This window comes from Prunus dulcis, chromosome 1, assembly GCF_902201215.1.
Source record: "Prunus dulcis chromosome 1, ALMONDv2, whole genome shotgun sequence".
NCBI classification, from domain to species: domain Eukaryota; kingdom Viridiplantae; phylum Streptophyta; class Magnoliopsida; order Rosales; family Rosaceae; genus Prunus; species Prunus dulcis.
The window spans coordinates 18242034-18260951 of NC_047650.1; the positions used below are offsets into that span (position 1 = coordinate 18242034).

Genomic DNA, 18918 nt, shown 5'->3' on the forward strand with positions numbered 1-18918 from the left:
TCAATGGAACTCTTACAGTTGAAGTGCAGAGACCCGGTGGTGAGACTGCTATGGCAGACATTGTTCGTTTGGTAGAAGAAGCACAGAGTAGGGAAGCTCCTGTACAGCGCTTGGCTGACAAGGTGATCCATTCATTCTTAGAGTATTTGGACATACATTATACTATATTCGCTATTTTGCAGTAGTGATATCCAAAGTAAAGTATTTTCAATTTATAATAGTGGCTTATTACTTGTAGGGGTGCATGATGCAGAATGCATATTATTAGTTTTCCTACTTCTATTTGGATTAGTTTTCCTCTTATTAGTTTTCCTAATTCTTAAAGATTCCTTCTTGTTAAAGGATCTCTCATTAGTTAATTTGCTTTCCTATTTCTTAAAGTTTACTTTTCCTTTTCCTAGACTAAAAAGGGTTTTGCCTCTATAAATAGAGTTGTTTGTAATCTTTTAAGGTAGACTTAATTAATGATAAATTTCCTTACTTTAAACTCTCTGATTCCTTCCCTTTCCCTTCGCCTCTTCGATCTCTAATTCTTCTCCTCGATCCTTTATTTCTTCTCTGTTCTATTGCTCAAGTGTTTACTCTAAACTTACGGGCTGTTTACTCTAAACCTACGGGCTGTTCTACATCAATTGGTAATCAGAGCCTTCCCTCACTTTCGTTTGCGTTTGCTCTCTCCCATGGTGCCCCAAACCGTGGCCAGCCTTGTAGAACAATTTCCTGCGTTTCAAGACAAAGTTTCTGACGATATCGCTGGCATGGAAACCCAACTCTCCAAACTCAGCGTTGACCTCAAAGACGAGTTGGTACAGGCTCCCACACATCGTGCGAAAACGGACCTGGGCATCACCAAACTCCAAGACTCCGTTCAGTTGCTTATCAATCACTTTCGGGCTGGACATGCTGAACCTTCTTCTACCTCCGCAGTGCTCTTGAGTTCCTCTACGCCACCACCAAAAAGTGGCCTTCTACCCAATCCACTTGTGGATCAAAAACTCAAGGCCATGCCATACGGCATGCCTCATAGCTCCACTAGGCTCTCGCTTGATGAGCCCAAGGCTCAATTGGAGCCCTCCTTTTCTTTTGGGTCTCTGGCACCGCCCCATTATACCCAACACACAATGGGCCCTTCTACAGTTCCACATGATCAAGGTACTCATACCCCTTGCCATTTTGACAACGATGTCATCCGCCACATCAAGCCTACTGCTCCTACTTTTGATGGTCATGGGGATCCTACGATGTTTCTTGATTGGGTTCAAGCCATGGAAGATTATTTCGCCTGGTACGATTTGACGGATGCTCATAAACTTCGCATTGGTAAGATGACGCTACAAGGAGCCGCTAGACAATATTGGAATTCCATGGAGGAGCAACTATACCAATTTGGACAGCCGCCTGTGACTCTAGGACGAGATGAAATTAAAGCTTCGCAAACAATATCTTCCCACCTTTTATTGCCATCAATTGTATGACCAATTATGGACCCTTTCACAAGGAAGTTTAACCGTTATTGAATTCCACGCTCGTTTTATCGAACACAAGATACGTGCTGGGATTCGTGAAGAACCAGACATCACTATGTCTCGCTTTATCCATGGTCTTTGTGACGATGTCAAACGTGAAGTCGGGAGGTTCCGTCCGCATACTCTGGAAGATGTATATTGCCACGCATTGGAACCTGAAACTTTTTTGCGTCCACAATGTTGATATACATGGCATTTTGGGCACTCTTCCACTCTTACTCCAAACCGTAGTACTCCTAGCTCTAAATATGGCGTTGTCGGTCCACCTGCTCCTACCATACCTGCAACAGAAAAAGGACTAGCCCATCCACGGCTTCTCATATAGAATGCTATCGTTGCCACACTAAGGGCCACATCGCCTCCCGTTGTCCCCACAGAACTTTAACCCTTGGCTCCCTCAATGAAGACTTGTGTGTGGACGAGTATGTGGAGCCCCTTGAACCTGTTTATGATCTAGAACTTGATAATTGCTGTGAGGAGGCGGCGTTTCACCAACTGAGTGTTATGTATTGTATTTATTTAGCACCTACATCTCCACCTCCTGATTCATGGAAGCGCACAAGTATCTTTCAAACCTATGCCCCTTGCGGTACCAATAGATGCCAACTAGTTATTGATGGGGGAAGTACGCTGAATGTTATCTCTAAAACTGCTGTCAATCGCCTTCACCTTCAGGCTGAGCCACACCCCCATCCTTTTCATGTTGGCTGGGTTGATAAAACCAGGGTACCTGTTACCGAAAGATGTCTTGTTCCTCTTCAATTGGGTCCCTGTCATGAGCAACTTTATTGTGATATCCTACCTATGAGTGTCGCACATGTGCTCCTAGGTCGGCCTTGGCTTTATGACCGCCGTGTGAAAAGTTGCAGCAGAGAGAACACCTATACTTTTCAACATGAAGGAAAGAACATAACGTTAAAGACTTCCAATCTGGCCATCAAACCAACTAAGGATGTTCAACCAACACTGTCAATTAAAGAGAAGGCTTTGGAGCATCGATTGAGTATTTTATCACCTGTAGACTTTGCACACGAACTGCAAGAAACTCGTGTGGTCTTTGCTCTCTTGCTTAAACCGGCATCTGACTACACCCCCACTCCACTTGCCGAACCCATACAACAGCTCCTCACTAAATTCTCTAATGTCATACTTGATGACTTACCAGATGACCTACCTCCAGTGAGAGAGATTCAACATGCCATTAACCTTGTTCCTGGTTTGCAAATTCCTAATCTTCCCCATTATCGTATGAATCCACCTGAGCAAGCGAAATTGAATCGACAAATTCAGGGGTTGCTGGCTAAGGGCTTTATTCGTCATAGCTTAAGTCCTTGTGCTATTCCAGTTCTCCTTACCCCCAAAAAGGATGACTCCTTGGCGAGTGTGTGGATAGTCGCGCCGTAAATAAAATTACAGTTAAGTATCGTTTCCCCATACCGCGACTTGAGGATATGTTGGATGATTTGGCAGGTTCCCAATGGTTTTCAAAGATAGATCTTCGCAGTGGCTACCATCAAATCCGTATTCGTGAAAGAGATGAGTGGAAAACCACGTTTAAAACCCCTGATGGCTTATATGAGTGGCTTGTGATGCCCTTTGGCATGTCCAATGCACCCAGCACGTTCATGAGGGTGATGACTCATGTGTTACGACCTTATATTGGTAAATTTCTAGTAGTTTATTTTGATGACATACTGATATACAGCCGCTCTCGGGAGGAACATCTCCAACATCTTAGGACAATATTCTCTACTTTTTAGAGGGAAAAATTGTATGTCAACTTAAAAAAATGTTCGTTTCTTCAACCTCAAGTTTTATTCTTGGGGTTCAATATTTCTGCGGCTGGGGTTAGCACAGATCCTGCCAAGGTGGAGGCTATTATTGGTTGGCCAACACCCATGACTTTGACAGAGGCACAAAGCTTTCTTGGCCTCACCTATTTTTATTGACGATTTATTCCAGGGTTCAGTACTATTATGGCACCAGTAACTGATTGTATGAAACAAGGAGCTTTTCTTTGGACCCCTACGGCTACCAAGGCCTTTACAATTTTGAAGTAGAAGATGACTTAAGTGCCTGTTCTTCGACATCCTGATTTGACTAAAGTCTTTGAAGTCGCATGTGACGCTTCCGGAGTTGGGATTGGTGGTGTGCTTAGCCAAGGAGGACATCCCGTAGCATACTTTAGTGAGAAACTTAATGAAGCAAAGCAACGTTATTCTACTTATGATAAGGAGTTTTATGTTGTGGTACAAGCACTTCGGTATTGGCAATATTACCTACTGCCAAACGAATTTGTGTTGTATTCAAATCATCAAGCTTTGAAATATCTCCACTCTCAACACACCATTAGCAAGTCGACATGTTAAGTGGTCCGAATATCTCTAGATCTTTACATTTTTTTTACGACACCGTCCAGGCATTGACAATAAGGCAGCCGATGCCCTTAGTCGCGTGGCTACTATTTTGCACACAATGACAGTTCAGGTAACCGAGTTTGATCGTATTAAGATTGAGTATTCGTCTTGTCCATATTTTGGAATCATTTTTCAGGAAGTTTCCAATGGTAACCGTCGCGAGTATGTAGACTTTATTACAAGAGATGGGTTCTTATTTCGAGGAACACAATTATGTATTCCTCGTACTTCTCTCCGTGAATTCCTTGTTTGGGAACTACATGGTGGCGGCCTCGCAGGACATTTTGGCAAAGATAAGACAACTGCCTTGGTGGAAGATCGTTTCTATTGGCCATCATTAAAACGTGATGTTGCTCATCTCATCTCCCAATGCCGCACATGTCAGCTAGCTAAAGCTCGCAAACGTAAAACAGGTTTATATACCCCTCTACCAATACCTCATGCACCATGGAAGGATCTTAGTATGGATTTCGTGCTTGGTTTACCTAAGACTAGTCGCGGCTATGACTCTATCTTTGTCATAGTTGATCGTTTTTCTAAAATGGCACATTTTCTGCCTTGTGCCAAAAATACTGATGCTTCTTATGTGGCCAAGTTATTTTTTAAGGAAGTAGTCCATTTGCATGGCCTCCCCGTCTCTATTGTTTCTGATCGTGATGTCAAATTTGTTAGTTATTTTTGGAAGACTTTGTGGAAGCTTTTAGGTACTACTTTGAAGTTTTCTTCTGCTTTTCATCCCCAAACAGATGGTCAAACTGAAGTGGTTAATCGCAGCGTTGGTGATTTACTCCGCTGTTTAGTTGGGGATTACCTTGGTAATTGGGATCTCTTGTTGCCTGTGGCTGAGTTTGCTTATAACAACTCAATTAATCGAAGTACCGGTAAGAGTCCTTTTGAGGTGGTTAATGGGTTTTCTCCCTGATCACCTGTTGATTTAGTTGCTCTTCCTGTGGCTCCCCGCGCCTCAGATTCTGCTACGTTGTTTGCTGAACATATTAGGCAACTGCATGGCAGATATCCATGCACACCGACACTTATAAACTGGCAGCCAATGCTCATCGTCGTCAACAGGAGTTTCAGGAAGGGGATTTTGTTATGGTGCGGGTTTGTCCTGAACATTTTCCTAAGCACTCTTTTAAGAAGCTTCATGCTCGTTCAATGGGTCCTTATTGTATCATTAAGAAGCTTGGGTCCAATGCTTATTTGATTGAGTTGCCCCCAGATATGCATATAAGTCCCATTTTCAATATTTCTGATTTATCTCCTTATCGGGGCACCTTTTCTCCACCTATTTCTATGGATGTTGCTCAGGGTTCCACTCCTCCTATGGTGCCGCGTATTCCTTCTACTAGTTCTGTCCCTACAGATCAGATTGAGGACATCTTGGATCATGAAGTTGTGGCCTCGTCTACTGGAGGTTCTACCCGTTATCTTGTTCGTTGGGTTGGAAGGCCTGCTACTGAGGATACTTGGATTACAGAAGCTGAATTTTGCCAGTTGGATTCTACTCTTCTGCAAAGTTATCAGGATGCTCTTCATGATCTGGATTTGGCTGCATCCCGTCCTCCCATCATCCATACTTACAAACGTCGTCGTCATCCATAATCTTGGTTTACTCGCCAGTGTCGAGTTCTTTTTCGGTGGGGGAGAATGATGCAGAATGCATATTATTAGTTTTCCTATTATTAGTTTTCCTAATTCTTAAAGATTCCTTCTTGTTAAAGGATCTCTTATTAGTTAATTTGCTTTCCTATTTCTTAAAGTTTACTTTTCCTTTTCCTAGACTAAAAAGGGTTTTGCCTCTATAAATAGAGTTGTTTGTAATTTTTTAAGGCAGACTTGGTTAATGATAAATTTCCTTACTTTAAACTCTCTGATTCCTTCCCTTTCCCTTCGTCTCTTCGATCTCTAATTCTTCTCTTCGCTCCCTTATTTCTTCTCTGTTCTATTGCTCAAGTGTTTACTCTAAACTTACGGGCTGTTTATTCTAAACCTACGGGCTGTTCTACATCAGTGCACATGGGCTGGATTAGGTCGGTTTTGGTCTCAAAGTGACCTGAACCGACATAGTGGGTTTGCAATTTTTTGAAACCAAATTGTGTTTGTTCTTTCTCTTAAATCTTGACAGAGGGTGAAGTTGCCCATGGGTGAGGGGGCTTATGTACAAATGATTGCATTCTGAGTGTTTGAAGAAACACTAAATCTTGGCTTTTCTGGCAGCTTTTGCTGCCGTCAAAGTTTTGTTTCACATTGGGTGCAATTCTGCACCCCTTATGCTGATAAGTAGCTAGAACCCGATGGATTCCGCACCTGGTGAGAGTATAGAATGCTTTCTCAGGTCTTAGGATTGAATAATACTCACCTAAAGTTTGGTAGTTTTGGTGGAAATGTTGGCAAAATCCACAAGAAAACTAATTTCCAACAATATCAGATGTTGCCAATACTTTGGAGATATGCGAGAAAATAGGCCTTTCACTATGTTTTGACTATCGAACCTTGGATATTTCCGATATCTTGGTTGAAGTGCAAAGTAGAAGCGTACACAGAAGTTTCACGGTATTGTTTGAACAAGTGACCCTGTGAGACTTGGATATGGGTTAGATACTTTTATGATTTGGTGTTGCCATAAATTTTATCTTGTTCTAACTTCTAATTCAATGCATCGCTTACTAGTGAGAATCTTTTATGCTTATTCTGTGTTCTTGTGTTTATTTTTATTGTATTCTTTTTCTTGTTTCTGGACCAAAACTTTTAATCAAGTACAACAAAGCAACTTACATGTACGCAGTTGCCATAACTTAATTTGTCAATCACACTTACTTGAATGGTGTTCGTCTTTTGATTGGTTTGGTTTCACCAGGTGGCTGGGCATTTTACATATGGAGTAATGACACTATCTGCTGCCACATTTTTATTCTGGAGCTTGATTGGTGGTCATATTTTACCTGCTGCTTTTCACGGAGGAAATTCAGTTTCATTAGCATTGCAACTCTCTTGCAGTGTTCTGGTATGACCTAGATTTTTATCACACTTAAAAACTTGAAAGTAACCCTAAGAATTCTTCAATACCATCAAGGAAGCTCATATCTTATCTTCTAGTTTGCCTCTTGGAAAGTTGGAAACTGGTAATTAATCATTGATTCGATACGAGTTTTAAAATGATTGTCACTTAAAAGAAGGAAAAACTTCCTAGCTGCATTGTCTGATTGACATTTGCTTTTACTTTAAAAAAAAAATTCCATTTTTCATTAATCTGTGTTTTCTGATTGCAGGTTGTTGCTTGTCCATGTGCCCTTGGGCTTGCCACACCCACAGCTGTGCTGGTAATCTCTTTGAAAACTATACTTACTGCCATACAAGGAATATTTTGTTGTTTTTACTTCATTAAAATATTTTTTTGTTTTGGTTGTGACCAACATGAAACCCACATGGTGCATGTTAATCTGAAAAGTTATGAGGGTAATGGGAACATTCATAATGTTTCAACCAAAATGGTGTTTTAAACAAGATATTAAATACTGGTCTCCACGAAATTATCGAAGGCTTGAATGCATGGAAGTACGGATGGAAATTTTAATCTCATAAAAAACATGAGGGAAACGAGAAATTATGAATAAGCTCGAAAATCTTCAAACGCAAGGGAAGTATATTTAATCATTTATTTATTATTTTAATATATATTTTTTTTTGGGAGAAACTAAAGTCTGTAGTAGGTTCGTTTAGAGTGGATAAAATGCGTGCATACAAACACTAATGAAATATAAACCATTATTCAAATCATTTGAAACAAAAACTTAAGGTTTAGTTAGTACAAGAACATTTGTAAGTATTGGTGTGCATATGCACGCACTTTACTACTCTTAATAAACCTACTATGTGTTAGTCTGAGTTGTATGGTTGACCAAATGGTGTTTTAAACAAGATATTAAATACTGGTCTCCACAAAATTATCAAAGGCTTGAATGCATGGAAGTACAGACGGAAATTTTGATCTCATAAAAAACTTGAGGGAAACGAGAAATTATGAATAAGCTTGAAAATCTTCAAACGAAAGAGAAGTATATTTAATCAATTATTTATTATTATTAAATTTTTTTTTTTTTGGGAGAAACTTAAGTGTCTAGTAGGTTCGTTTAGAGTGGATAAAATGCGTGCATACAAACACTAATGAAATATAAACCATTATACAAATCATTTGAAACAAAAACTTAAGGTTTAGTTAATACAAGAGCATTTGTAAGTACTGGTGTTCGTATGCACACACTTTACTACTCTTAATAAACCTACTATGTGTTAGTCTGAGTTGTATAGTTGACTAAATAGTGTAGGAAAGTTTTTAATTAGTTGTAATTTCATGTAATTGCTAGAATTATTTTCCTTTTATTGTAATTTTTGTATATTTTAAATACCATCCAGTGGAAGTTGAGTAATAAATCAGAACATAATTTACAATCCTACTTTCTATGTTACCGACTTTAATTTGCGGAAACGCTATTACTTAAAAATGGTCTTGTACTTGTTATGCCATAAATATTTCTAATGTTTTTGTTAATAGAATGTATATACTTTGTTTTTTATTGCAACGCCTTCAAGGCTCAGACCCTTTGCTTGGCTTAGTCTTTTCTGCCTATCAAAAGCTATATATGATGCCATAAAATGATAAACAGAACGCGAACAGGATATGCTAGTTTCTGAATTCAGCTTACTTTGTATTTAAGCAATTGCATTTTAGAGAAACCACTCCCAACAACTGACCACAAGGTAAGGTTGGCACACACTCTGCAAACAAAATCATTACCTCTGTAAGTTTCATTTGTTTGATAAGTGCTAAATTTGAATTTACTTGCGTATGATATATCAAATTTATCGTCAGTATTGAGTGCTTTCTAGGTTGGGACTTCATTGGGAGCAAAAAGAGGACTGCTTTTGCGTGGTGGAAATATTTTAGAGAAGTTTTCAATGGTGAACACTGTAGTGTTTGATAAAACAGGGACTCTGACAATGGGCAAACCTGTTGTGACAAAAATTTTGACTCCTGAACGTTCAAAGGTTACTGACTTACAGTTGAGTGGTGAAAAATTTTCAATCTCACATGACTGTTTCATTTAAGGGAATTGAATTTGCCAGAAGCTTTTCTAATTACATTAGAAAATGGTTCCTTTATTTTTCTGTGAAACAATAAGAGTTCAGCATGCTTCTATGATCTCCTCTCTTCGACCCTTGCCAACAATTGCAAGGGAATTTACAACTCTTAACTTCCTAGCCCTGATCCAAACCCAAACCGAAAGAAAAATAATAGAGAAGTGTAAATATACGTAGTTCACCCCAAATTAGGCTATGTTCAATGATCTATTAAATAAATAAAGAAATTAAAAATACGTTCTTCACTCATGCTAAAGCAAGATCTCTTTACTCAACATTGTTCAGAATAGGGAACCAAAACCAAAGGTCAACAAGCAGGACACTGAAACTGTTCCTCTTGCTTAATTGAATGGCATCTTATCACATATTGCTTATGGATTGCTGTCTAGCTGCATGTGTTGATGTAAGTAATGTGTTTAAGTAGTTTAGTGACATGTGCATTACCAATTATTTCCTCGAGTGCATTTGTTTGATCTGTTTTACAATCCACCTGTACTACTAGAATAAATTCTGGGTGTTGCGACGAATTTATGCAGTTTTTAGGACCCAAATGCATTTGAAGTGGATGAAATTTTTTTATGACTTGATTATCAGAGGTGCAACTTGACCAAATAACTCATCCTTTTCATGGATACACATTGCGTTACTTTAGCTGTTTTATAATTTACACATGACTACAAAGATGAGTACACATAACCGTATAGAAGTGATCTTTTTACCTTTATCATCAACTCAGTCCGGAGTCTTTCCAATCTGTATTTTTTACCTGTTATATTGGTTAAGTAATTTATTATCTAGAAATTAGATCAGTTAAAGAAAGATTACAACTCAGAGCTTTTGTCACTAGGTTTTTACCATTAAGATGAAAATTGGAGTGATTTTTCTTTTAATCTTTTAACAGAGAAAAGTTTAACCATACTTGGTCAGAAGTTGATGTTCTGAAGTTTGCTGCTGGAGTAGAATCAAATACAGTTCATCCTGTTGGGAAAGCTATTGTGGAAGCTGCTCAGGCTGTTAATTGCCAGAATATGAAGGTTCCTTCGTCTCAAGCTTTGTAAATGTGCTTCTTATGGATCATTTCGTCCTTAACTTATTGAAATGCATATTGTTCCATACTGTTGAGGTGGATTTTGATTACTGTGCACAATATTTTATGGAGTGCATTCCTTATGGAATTTAATATGAACCAAAGTTTCTTAGTAAGTGAACATATGATTCTTTCTCCTTCATGATTGCATATCAGGATTCTTCGTCGTTGTTTCAATTTTTCATTATCCATCTATGACTCAGAACAACCCAATCTTCTATTCTTCAGTTTGGCTTGGATCGGTATGCAAGTTTTGTCAGTCTACATTTATTTCTTCGTCGTTATTTCAACTTTTCATTATCCATCTATGATTCACAACAACCCAATCTTCTATTCCTCGGTTTGCCTTGGATCGGTCTGCAAGTTTTGTCAGTCTACATTTATTTTAAAGCCCACTAACCTCAACTGACATGGAAAACAAACACAGTAGACTTTGATAACTCAATAAACTGAGGGCCTGTTTGGGAGTGCTTTTGTAGGATGCACTTCTACTTAGACGCTTTTTCTAGAAGTGAAAAAATGCGAGCACTGCCTGAAAAAGCACTTCGAAATGCTTCATGAAGAAGAAGCTAGCAGGCGCTCCTCCAGAAATCATTTTTAAGTGTTTTAAAATCCAAAAGAAACCTTTTCTGCCAAATGCCGCCAGAAGACGTTTTGGTTATCTGAAAGCACTGCTAAAAGTCGAAATAGGATCGCAAAAGAAAAGGAGATAACTTAGATGAGACTCATCTTATTATGCAGAAATAAGCTTAATCAGATTGGAAGATGACTTAAGATGAGTTTCACTGCCAATTACTGGTAGGAAGATGACTTAAGATGAGTTTCACTGCCAATTACTGGTAGGAAGTTTTACCCTAAGTATGAAGAATGCCCATAAGAAAGTGTTTGATAGAAAAGCAAATACTAGGTTGAACTGTAAAATGAAAGCTTACATTCCATAGCTGTGTAAAATAATCTGGCATTTGTATGGGGGTAAATGCTCACTACTACTGGAGCTACTAGCCCCCACAAATATTTGCATCTTCTAAAATATGTTTAAACAATTTAATGTTGATCCTTTTGAAAAATGTAATCGTGTGGCATAATTTTACCCTTGGTTTTGATTGTTTCTAAATGTGAATTAAGTATTTAAGCAGCAGTTTCTTAGGCTTCTCTGGTGTTTTGGCCTGGGTAAAGTGTTGTTTGAGGTTGTCTCCTTTCATAGGTTATATGTCCTCTAATGGATTTTATTAAGGACAGATTTAGATTTTTTGTATCTTTGTGGACATCTTGGTCTAAGCACTTTAAGGATGTTCCCTTTAGAGTGATTTCATCTTGACTGGGCTGGAGTTCTGTTCTTTTTTCTTTTTTTCTTTTGTTTTTCTTTTCCCACTATATAGTATCTCATAGGATAGATATATTATCAAGTGCATGTATTAACAAAATCATGGTGCTGAGATCATTTACTGTAAACCTTTATTTCAGATTGTAGATGGAACATTTTTGGAAGAACCTGGGTCTGGTGCTGTAGCAACTATTGAGAACAAAAAGGTTTCTATAGGAACTTTGGACTGGGTTCAAAGGTAATTAATTCCTCACTGGCCCATTTGTAGTTTACAGGTTTCAATGGAATATAATAGTTTGTATTGCTTCGTATTTGCATATGAATTGCTGCTTGTGAATGTGTAATGCTTATGGGCATTGGTCATGGATTATGGTTAGGTAACTCAAAAGAACTTAGAATCCTACTTCTAATTGAAAGATTTAGATTGATGTAGAACAACATAAAGGAGGGTTATGCCTATGGTCATGGTGAACTGTTACGACTACAAATAACAATCTAAATGGAGAAGCGTGCTTTAACTTACTAAAATAAAAAGGTCTATAAGTAGCACAATTTGTAGGAAACGGGAGAATCTTTGAGAGAAAAAGAAGATATGGACCTGCTGTAATTGGAGAGGATGAAAGAGAAGGTAAATCTAAATAGAGAGAGGGTACATGCATTCCGGGCTCCAAGCCATGAACAAATGCTCATTTCTTTAACTCCAAGTTGCCTTTGACTTACAAAAGTGAGCCTTATTTATATAGGGGTTTGACATATAAAGGAATTAAAAAGAAAATCCTAGATATTTGTTAAAGAGTTGCAGACTTTTAAAGACATTAAAGAATAGAAGATTCTTAGACCTTAAAAGATTTTAAATTGATATGACTCTTGACCTTAACTTTTAAATTGATATGACTAGTGAAAATGGACTGACTGTTTTGCTTGCCTTAGACATTTTATTTTTGGACCAAAAGGCTTAGTCTTTGGCTTTGGCTTCCATATAGGATATGTTTTTTCTTATTGTGATTTTAACCATTTGCTCTTGGATTGTGTGTTATCTCGTATGTGCAGGCACGGAGTTGATGAGAATCCATTTCAAGAAGTAGAGGCCCATAAGAGTCAGTCTGTTGTTTATGTTGGCATTGATAGTACTCTTGCTGGTCTTATTTATTTTGAGGATCAGATAAGGGAAGATGCTGGACAAGTTGTTAAATCTTTATCTAAGCAAGGGATAAATGTATACATGCTATCTGGGGACAAAAGAAATAACGCAGAGTATGTAGCATCTGTTGTTGGTATTCCGAAAGAGAAGGTAAGGTGTTTCCAATTATTTCTTTTTTTTTATTATGGTAAACAAAATTTTCATTACTTAGGAAACAAGGTACTAATGGTGAACAAGGAGCACTTTTAAAAAAAACACTTCATGAAACCAAAAAAATCAATTCTACACTAAGAGAGATACAGCAAGACAGTAACAAGGAAAATTGCCAAAAAGACTTCCATACAGATGCATTCTGATCTGATAAAATAACAGAGGACAGCTCCTTGGTCTTTAAGGTTAAACACTGGAATCTTTAAGAGTGAGACTCTGATTTCAATCTTGACCTGTTATAGTGACTGCTGATTCCATAACTGAGGGTGGACAAATGAAACTTATTTTGATGGAAAGACAACACATGAGAACTGAATGAATTGCAGGGATATGTAATTAGTTAGAAATGGTGACTGCATTGTAGGAAGAAACTACTCCTGAATGTGAGAAATTCAAGTTATAAGCATTCACAAAGCTTGGCTATGGAGAATTACTTCTGCCGAGCTGTAAAGATTATTTTAACAAATAGATATGGCCTCCATAAGAATTGTTGGGATGCGAAGTTTGTCTTGAGGGGTTTGAGTCCATGTCCATGAAAAGATCCCAAAGATGGGAGGTTTTTTATTGTTGCTGTCAGTTTATGGTGGGAAGGGGGAACAAAGTTAGATTTTGGGAAGATTGTTGGGTACGGGAAATACCTTTGTACTCAAGATTTCCTCGACTTTTCAGGTGTCTATGGGTTAAAATAATAGGGTGGCTGTTATGACAGAGGTTTGTGCAGCTTTTCTTTTGAAGACAGTTACATGAAGAAGAAACTGAGGACAGTTGTGGAGAGTACTCAGGTTTTTCAGCACATAGTCCAGATAGGAGGAAAAGGAAACTGGATTCATCAGTCTTAGGCCCGTTTGATTTACCTGTGTTCCACAATCTGACTATATATATTTATAATTATCCCTATAGTAGGAATTATTTTTCCCCAAGTAATTTAAGTAGTGGTCTAAAGTGTTATACAACTTTAAGCTGAACATAAAAAGCTTTTCCTCTATCGTATTCAAAGGTAAAAGCTATGCTGTGGATTGCAGGTGATATCTGGTGTTAAACCGAGGGAAAAGAAGAAATTCATAACGGAACTTCAGAAGGATCAAAACATTGTAGCCATGGTTGGTGATGGAATTAATGATGCTGCAGCGTTAGCTTCATCACATGTTGGAATTGCCATGGGTGGTGGTGTTGGAGCTGCTAGTGAGGTATCCTCTATTGTGCTACTGGGCAACAGACTTTCACAGGTACTTTTAGAAAAATATAACTTTTGTAGTACAACATAACTATTTGCTTCATATCATGAACCATTTTACCTGTATAATTGCATCCATCCATTTCATTTCTAAGGGTTGAAAGGATGTTGTTCCTTACCTTAGTTAAGGGTTAACGGTTTTCGCGCTGGGGGTGGGGTGGGGTAGAGGGCTGAGTTCTTATGGAACTGCAGAGTGTTGGCTGTCATTGGGGCCTTATGGATGGAGAGGAATAAAAGAATTTTTTAAGACTCAAATGGGATGTGGTCGAAGACTTGTGGCATATGGTGTTTCTTTGTCATCTCTTTGGGGTTTTGTTTCCAATGTTTTCAAGGTTGTCAGTTTGTCTGCCTTATTGCTAGATTTGGAGGCATCTATTAGTAGTGTTTTCTTTGGTTTGTTCCTGTGGCTAGTTTTGATCTGCTCTTGTTTTTTTTTGGTTTGTTATATAGAAGTGGATTTTGTAACTACTGGTTGTACTGTTTAATATTTTGTTAATAAAAGTTCTCTCTTAAAAGAGAAGTAAAGAAATAGTTGATCAAAAATCGGTGAATTCCCAGTTAATTTGGGGTTGGGGTGCTAGAGGCGAAATATATAATAACAACTCTTTTTAAGCAATTGAAGATGTAAATGTAACTCTGTCATTAAAGTGCATGTTGGTACAACCACACAACTTGCTTTCTCTTGAGCAAAATAAGGGGCCACTTACCAGCTGGCCTGTGCCTTTTTCGTTTTGGCAAAGGGCATATGAGAATGTGCATATATATATGTGATCTGACATATTCAATTAACAGTTGCGGTTTCTTTTTTTCCTTTTAAGTTATCATAATTTTCTAGAAGTTTTTATGACATGCATGATATGTGTGTCTAAGTGCAAAACGAGTGCAACACAATAAGCGTACAAGAGAGAACTCAAAGGAAATTAATAATGAACTAAAACAAGGCTAGCTTATGAAGTTCAACAACAAAATTCCTCAAAGGAAACGAAGAAATCCTCGCTTTCAGAACTCGAACTCTAGGAATTTGAGGAGCCCTGAAAATCAATTACTGGAGCTGTGCATGCCTCAATCCAGTGTTAATGTATAAATTCTTTAAAGGGTTATTTATGCAAACACCTCCCTTGTTGTTTGTGAAAGCATAAATTGGCACCAGATTGTATACTCTGCTATATCTGGAAACCAAACTATAGATAGAGGCTTACAAGCCTGTTAGGAAAATTTGCTTTCACAGTCGTCCACAACTACAAATTGAAGAATGCAGCACAAATCTTTTTACCAGTACAGCTGAAAATGATTATTTGGAAAATATGAATAATGTTGATCGCTGAAGGGCTGGAGAAAGGGTTAGTATAGTCTTCTTTTCATGTAATAAGCACTGTTGTATTGTATATTTGATCTTCATAACGTCCTCCAGGTACTTGATGCTTTGGAGCTCAGCAGGCTAACCATGAAGACTGTGAAGCAAAATCTTTGGTGGGCTTTTGCATACAATATTGTAAGTCCTTTATGGAATAGGAATAGCCAGTGTTCTATTTCTTTTTTTAAATTTTCTCCAGCACCAGAAGCTGAAATAGAACGAAAGAGATCATATTCCATCTTCTGGAGTTTCGTGCCACTGGAAGCACAAGAATGAAAGCCTGTAGATATCACAAGCTTATTAGAAAGTTGATTTTGAATCTTTAGTACCTACATAAAATTTTAAAAGAATGGAATGGTGGAGCAAATATTGTGATTTTTATCTGGCTTTTTTTTTGCTGTCAGATTTACTAGTTTACTCAAAGTGATTCAAAGTACTTTCAGTTGCCTGAAATAAATTAGAATGTGCCGTCCTTAGCTGCTTCCAGTAGCTGACAATTTCGATAATCAAACTGTTTTATATACCATACTTGTTTAACTCGGGCAGACTTAAGTTGAAACTGCAATCCTTTTCTTTTTGTTTTTTGGATTATCCTTCTAATGAGGTGCTTAATACAAGGACAAACCATATTGTTTCTTTTCTTGTCTTTTTCTCCCTTTTCATTTTTCTTTCCCCTTTCCTTAGTATTGTTTCAAGATACTGTATATGCTTTGCTCTCTTTTCAGAAGCAATACCTAGTCTTATGCTACAAGCTTTTTACAGGTAGGACTTCCAATTGCTGCTGGAGTGTTGCTGCCAGTAACTGGGACCATGCTGACGCCGTCAATTGCTGGAGCCCTCATGGGCTTGAGTTCTGTCGGGGTTATGGCAAATTCATTGTTTCTAAGATACAAGTTTTCATCAAAACAGGGAGAAATATATAGTGGATCTGCACACACGAAAACTAACGGGGATTCCAATCTTCTCATGGACAAAAGTGCAGAAGAACATCCTCATTCTGATGGTAAATGGAAAGGATGATAACACCAACAAAAAGATAGGGTTCTACATGTTCTACCACTAGATGTGGAGCAGCCTGATAACATGGCAGCAGATAGGGGTCCTAACCAATTCAATTATCCCAAGAATTCTGAAAGATGGCCAAAGAACAAACACCATACTGCCGTAAAGAGAATTTAGGAATCTACTGCAGAACGGGATAAATTTTTTGAAGTTGCTTACATTTGAGTTGTGATGGTATTCTTCTCGGACCATATCTTTCAATCCAGGATGAGCGGCAGTTCATCGGTGTTGCCAGTTTTACGTAAACAATATCCTTAATTCAACAGGGTCTTGCTATCTTAAGTTCTACCGAGTGTGACTTATGGGTTGTATTCTCAGTAATATTTAAAACACATTTTTGCCGATACTTGGCGTTGCTTGGCAGACATTAAAACAACAGAGTGCTAGTGGAAATTATTTGAGAGACAATCTTCCAATATATCCGCAAATGCTCATTTCTAAACTATTGGCGCGAAAAACTAGTAGGATGAAAGTTAAGGGTTATTTTTCTGAAAAATCTGTCCCCTGAACTTTTTGGCTTGTCCAATTTGGTCCCAAGAAACACTTTTGCAAGTGTGTTTAATCAGCTCAAACAGTGACTTCTGTTAGGAAAAGTTGAAAGATTGTGTAGAGGAGTGACTTCTGTTTCAACCAAGTCACTCTTGCAATTGGACTTCATTTATCATCTGCAAACATAATTCCTATTTTAATTTTGTCATCAATTTTTGACAATTCAGTCCTGACACTACAAGGAGAATTCTCTAATAAGTAATTCATTTCAGCAAATCACGAAAAGAAATTGATAATAAATACGTTAACCTACTGTAAACCCTATTGTGAAAGTTGCCAATCCAAGCCAGGCCACCAAACTTTAAACACAAATAGTGGGTCACAAGAAAAAGAAGATTGGTTTATATATAACCATAACCCTGCTTCGGTTTCGCCTCCTTGAATTCAATTTCAAGGTTGGGTAATTTTTGAACTTTTAAGGCTATGGTTTTTGTGATCCAATTGTAAGTGGGTGTGGTAATTTCTCAACCTTTATGAGTGGGATTATATGAATGTAAAATTACTGCTCTATGATTATGTTGTGTATGTCTTGATTTTTGACATTTTCTTCCTTCGCAATTCAATTTGTGTCCTCAATTTGGTTTTAGGGTTAAAACCATGTGGTATAAGATTACTTCGTATGTTTAAACTCAATTTGGTTTAAGTATGGTTATAATGTCTTATCACTAGTATTATTTTATGCAGATATCGAACGCCATTGTAAATAGGGAGGAAAGTAAGGAGGTGTAGTAGAAAATACATGGCGTCTGCACAGTAATAACGTATGGACGTCTGCATTGGGGAAAATATGTATATGTATCTCATATCACAATGTGAAATCTCAACATGAACTATGAATCACAAAGCATCAACTGATTAAGTGGCAAACCAGCGAAATGATACAATAAGAATAAATTTACTAAAGGATTAACAAATCAGACTATGACTGTAAAGCTAGAAAAAATATAAGCTGAAAATCTCGACACACGTACAAGCAATATTGCCGGTGAAGAATTAACTAAGTTTTGCAAGGTTCATTAAGCTACTAACAACTCAAAATTTTCAAATGAAGCAACAGAAGCAAGAGATCATATTGGAGCTTAAATCTTAAACCTTTTTATATGGATCTTTAAACTCAAAGTATTGGTGTGCTCCTAGACTTAACCATTTCATAAATGAAACAAAGAGAGATGAGAAAATCATACCCTTGGAACGAAATCTTAAACCTTTTTAAAAACCCCAACAGCCACGCAAGCTATCCACCTAAAGTCTTCTATATGTTTTGGTTACTAGAAGCTTGAGTTTGGTTTCAAAGCTTGGGTTTTGCCTGTTGCCATGTGGAGGATGGTTTATGGAGATGGAAGTTAATAAACAGTTTCAAAGCCAATTGGAAGCTACAGGGATGATTCTGCATGTATTTCCTTTAGGCTCCGTTTGGTTCACGGAATGAATTTGAGGGGAATCATTTCCCATGTCATTTCCCAAGGGAAGGGATAAGAAATGGAAGATTCATTTCCCACGTTTGGTAATGCTGGGAAAAAACGTGGGAATGGAATCTGGAGATAACACTTTATTTCCTTTCCCATGTTTGTTTTGAATAGGAATGGAAAACAATGTTTGTATAAATTTTAAATTATACCCGTATTAAATTAAATAAAAAAAGAAATGCATTTAATTATATATTGTAATTCTAAATTGTTAATGGGGACAAAATGGTCATGAAAAATGTGTATTTAATGTTGATTCATTTCCCCCAAGTTTTCCATAAGAAGAGAAAATAAAACCCAAGTTAGGAGGATGACTTCACTTTCCCCCCTACTTTCCTATGGGCCAGGCAACGATTTTCCATGTCTGGACTTACCAAACATAGGAAAGTAATTTTCCATGAACCAA

General features: G+C 37.7%; 1 protein-coding gene across 1 annotated transcript; it reads left to right on the forward strand.

Moving 5' to 3' along the window:
• Positions 1-2: 2 nt before the first annotated feature.
• Positions 3-17154, forward strand: LOC117615643 (copper-transporting ATPase PAA1, chloroplastic-like; the record flags this gene model as incomplete). The annotated part of the gene is made up of 10 exons (XM_034344759.1): positions 3-122; positions 6804-6950; positions 7216-7266; positions 8834-9006; positions 9987-10119; positions 11637-11734; positions 12547-12787; positions 13870-14073; positions 15493-15573; positions 16198-17154. Coding segments are annotated over 10 exons (1506 nt in total), but the record flags the coding sequence as incomplete, so codon positions are not given.
• Between the last annotated feature and the right edge of the window lie 1764 nt (positions 17155-18918).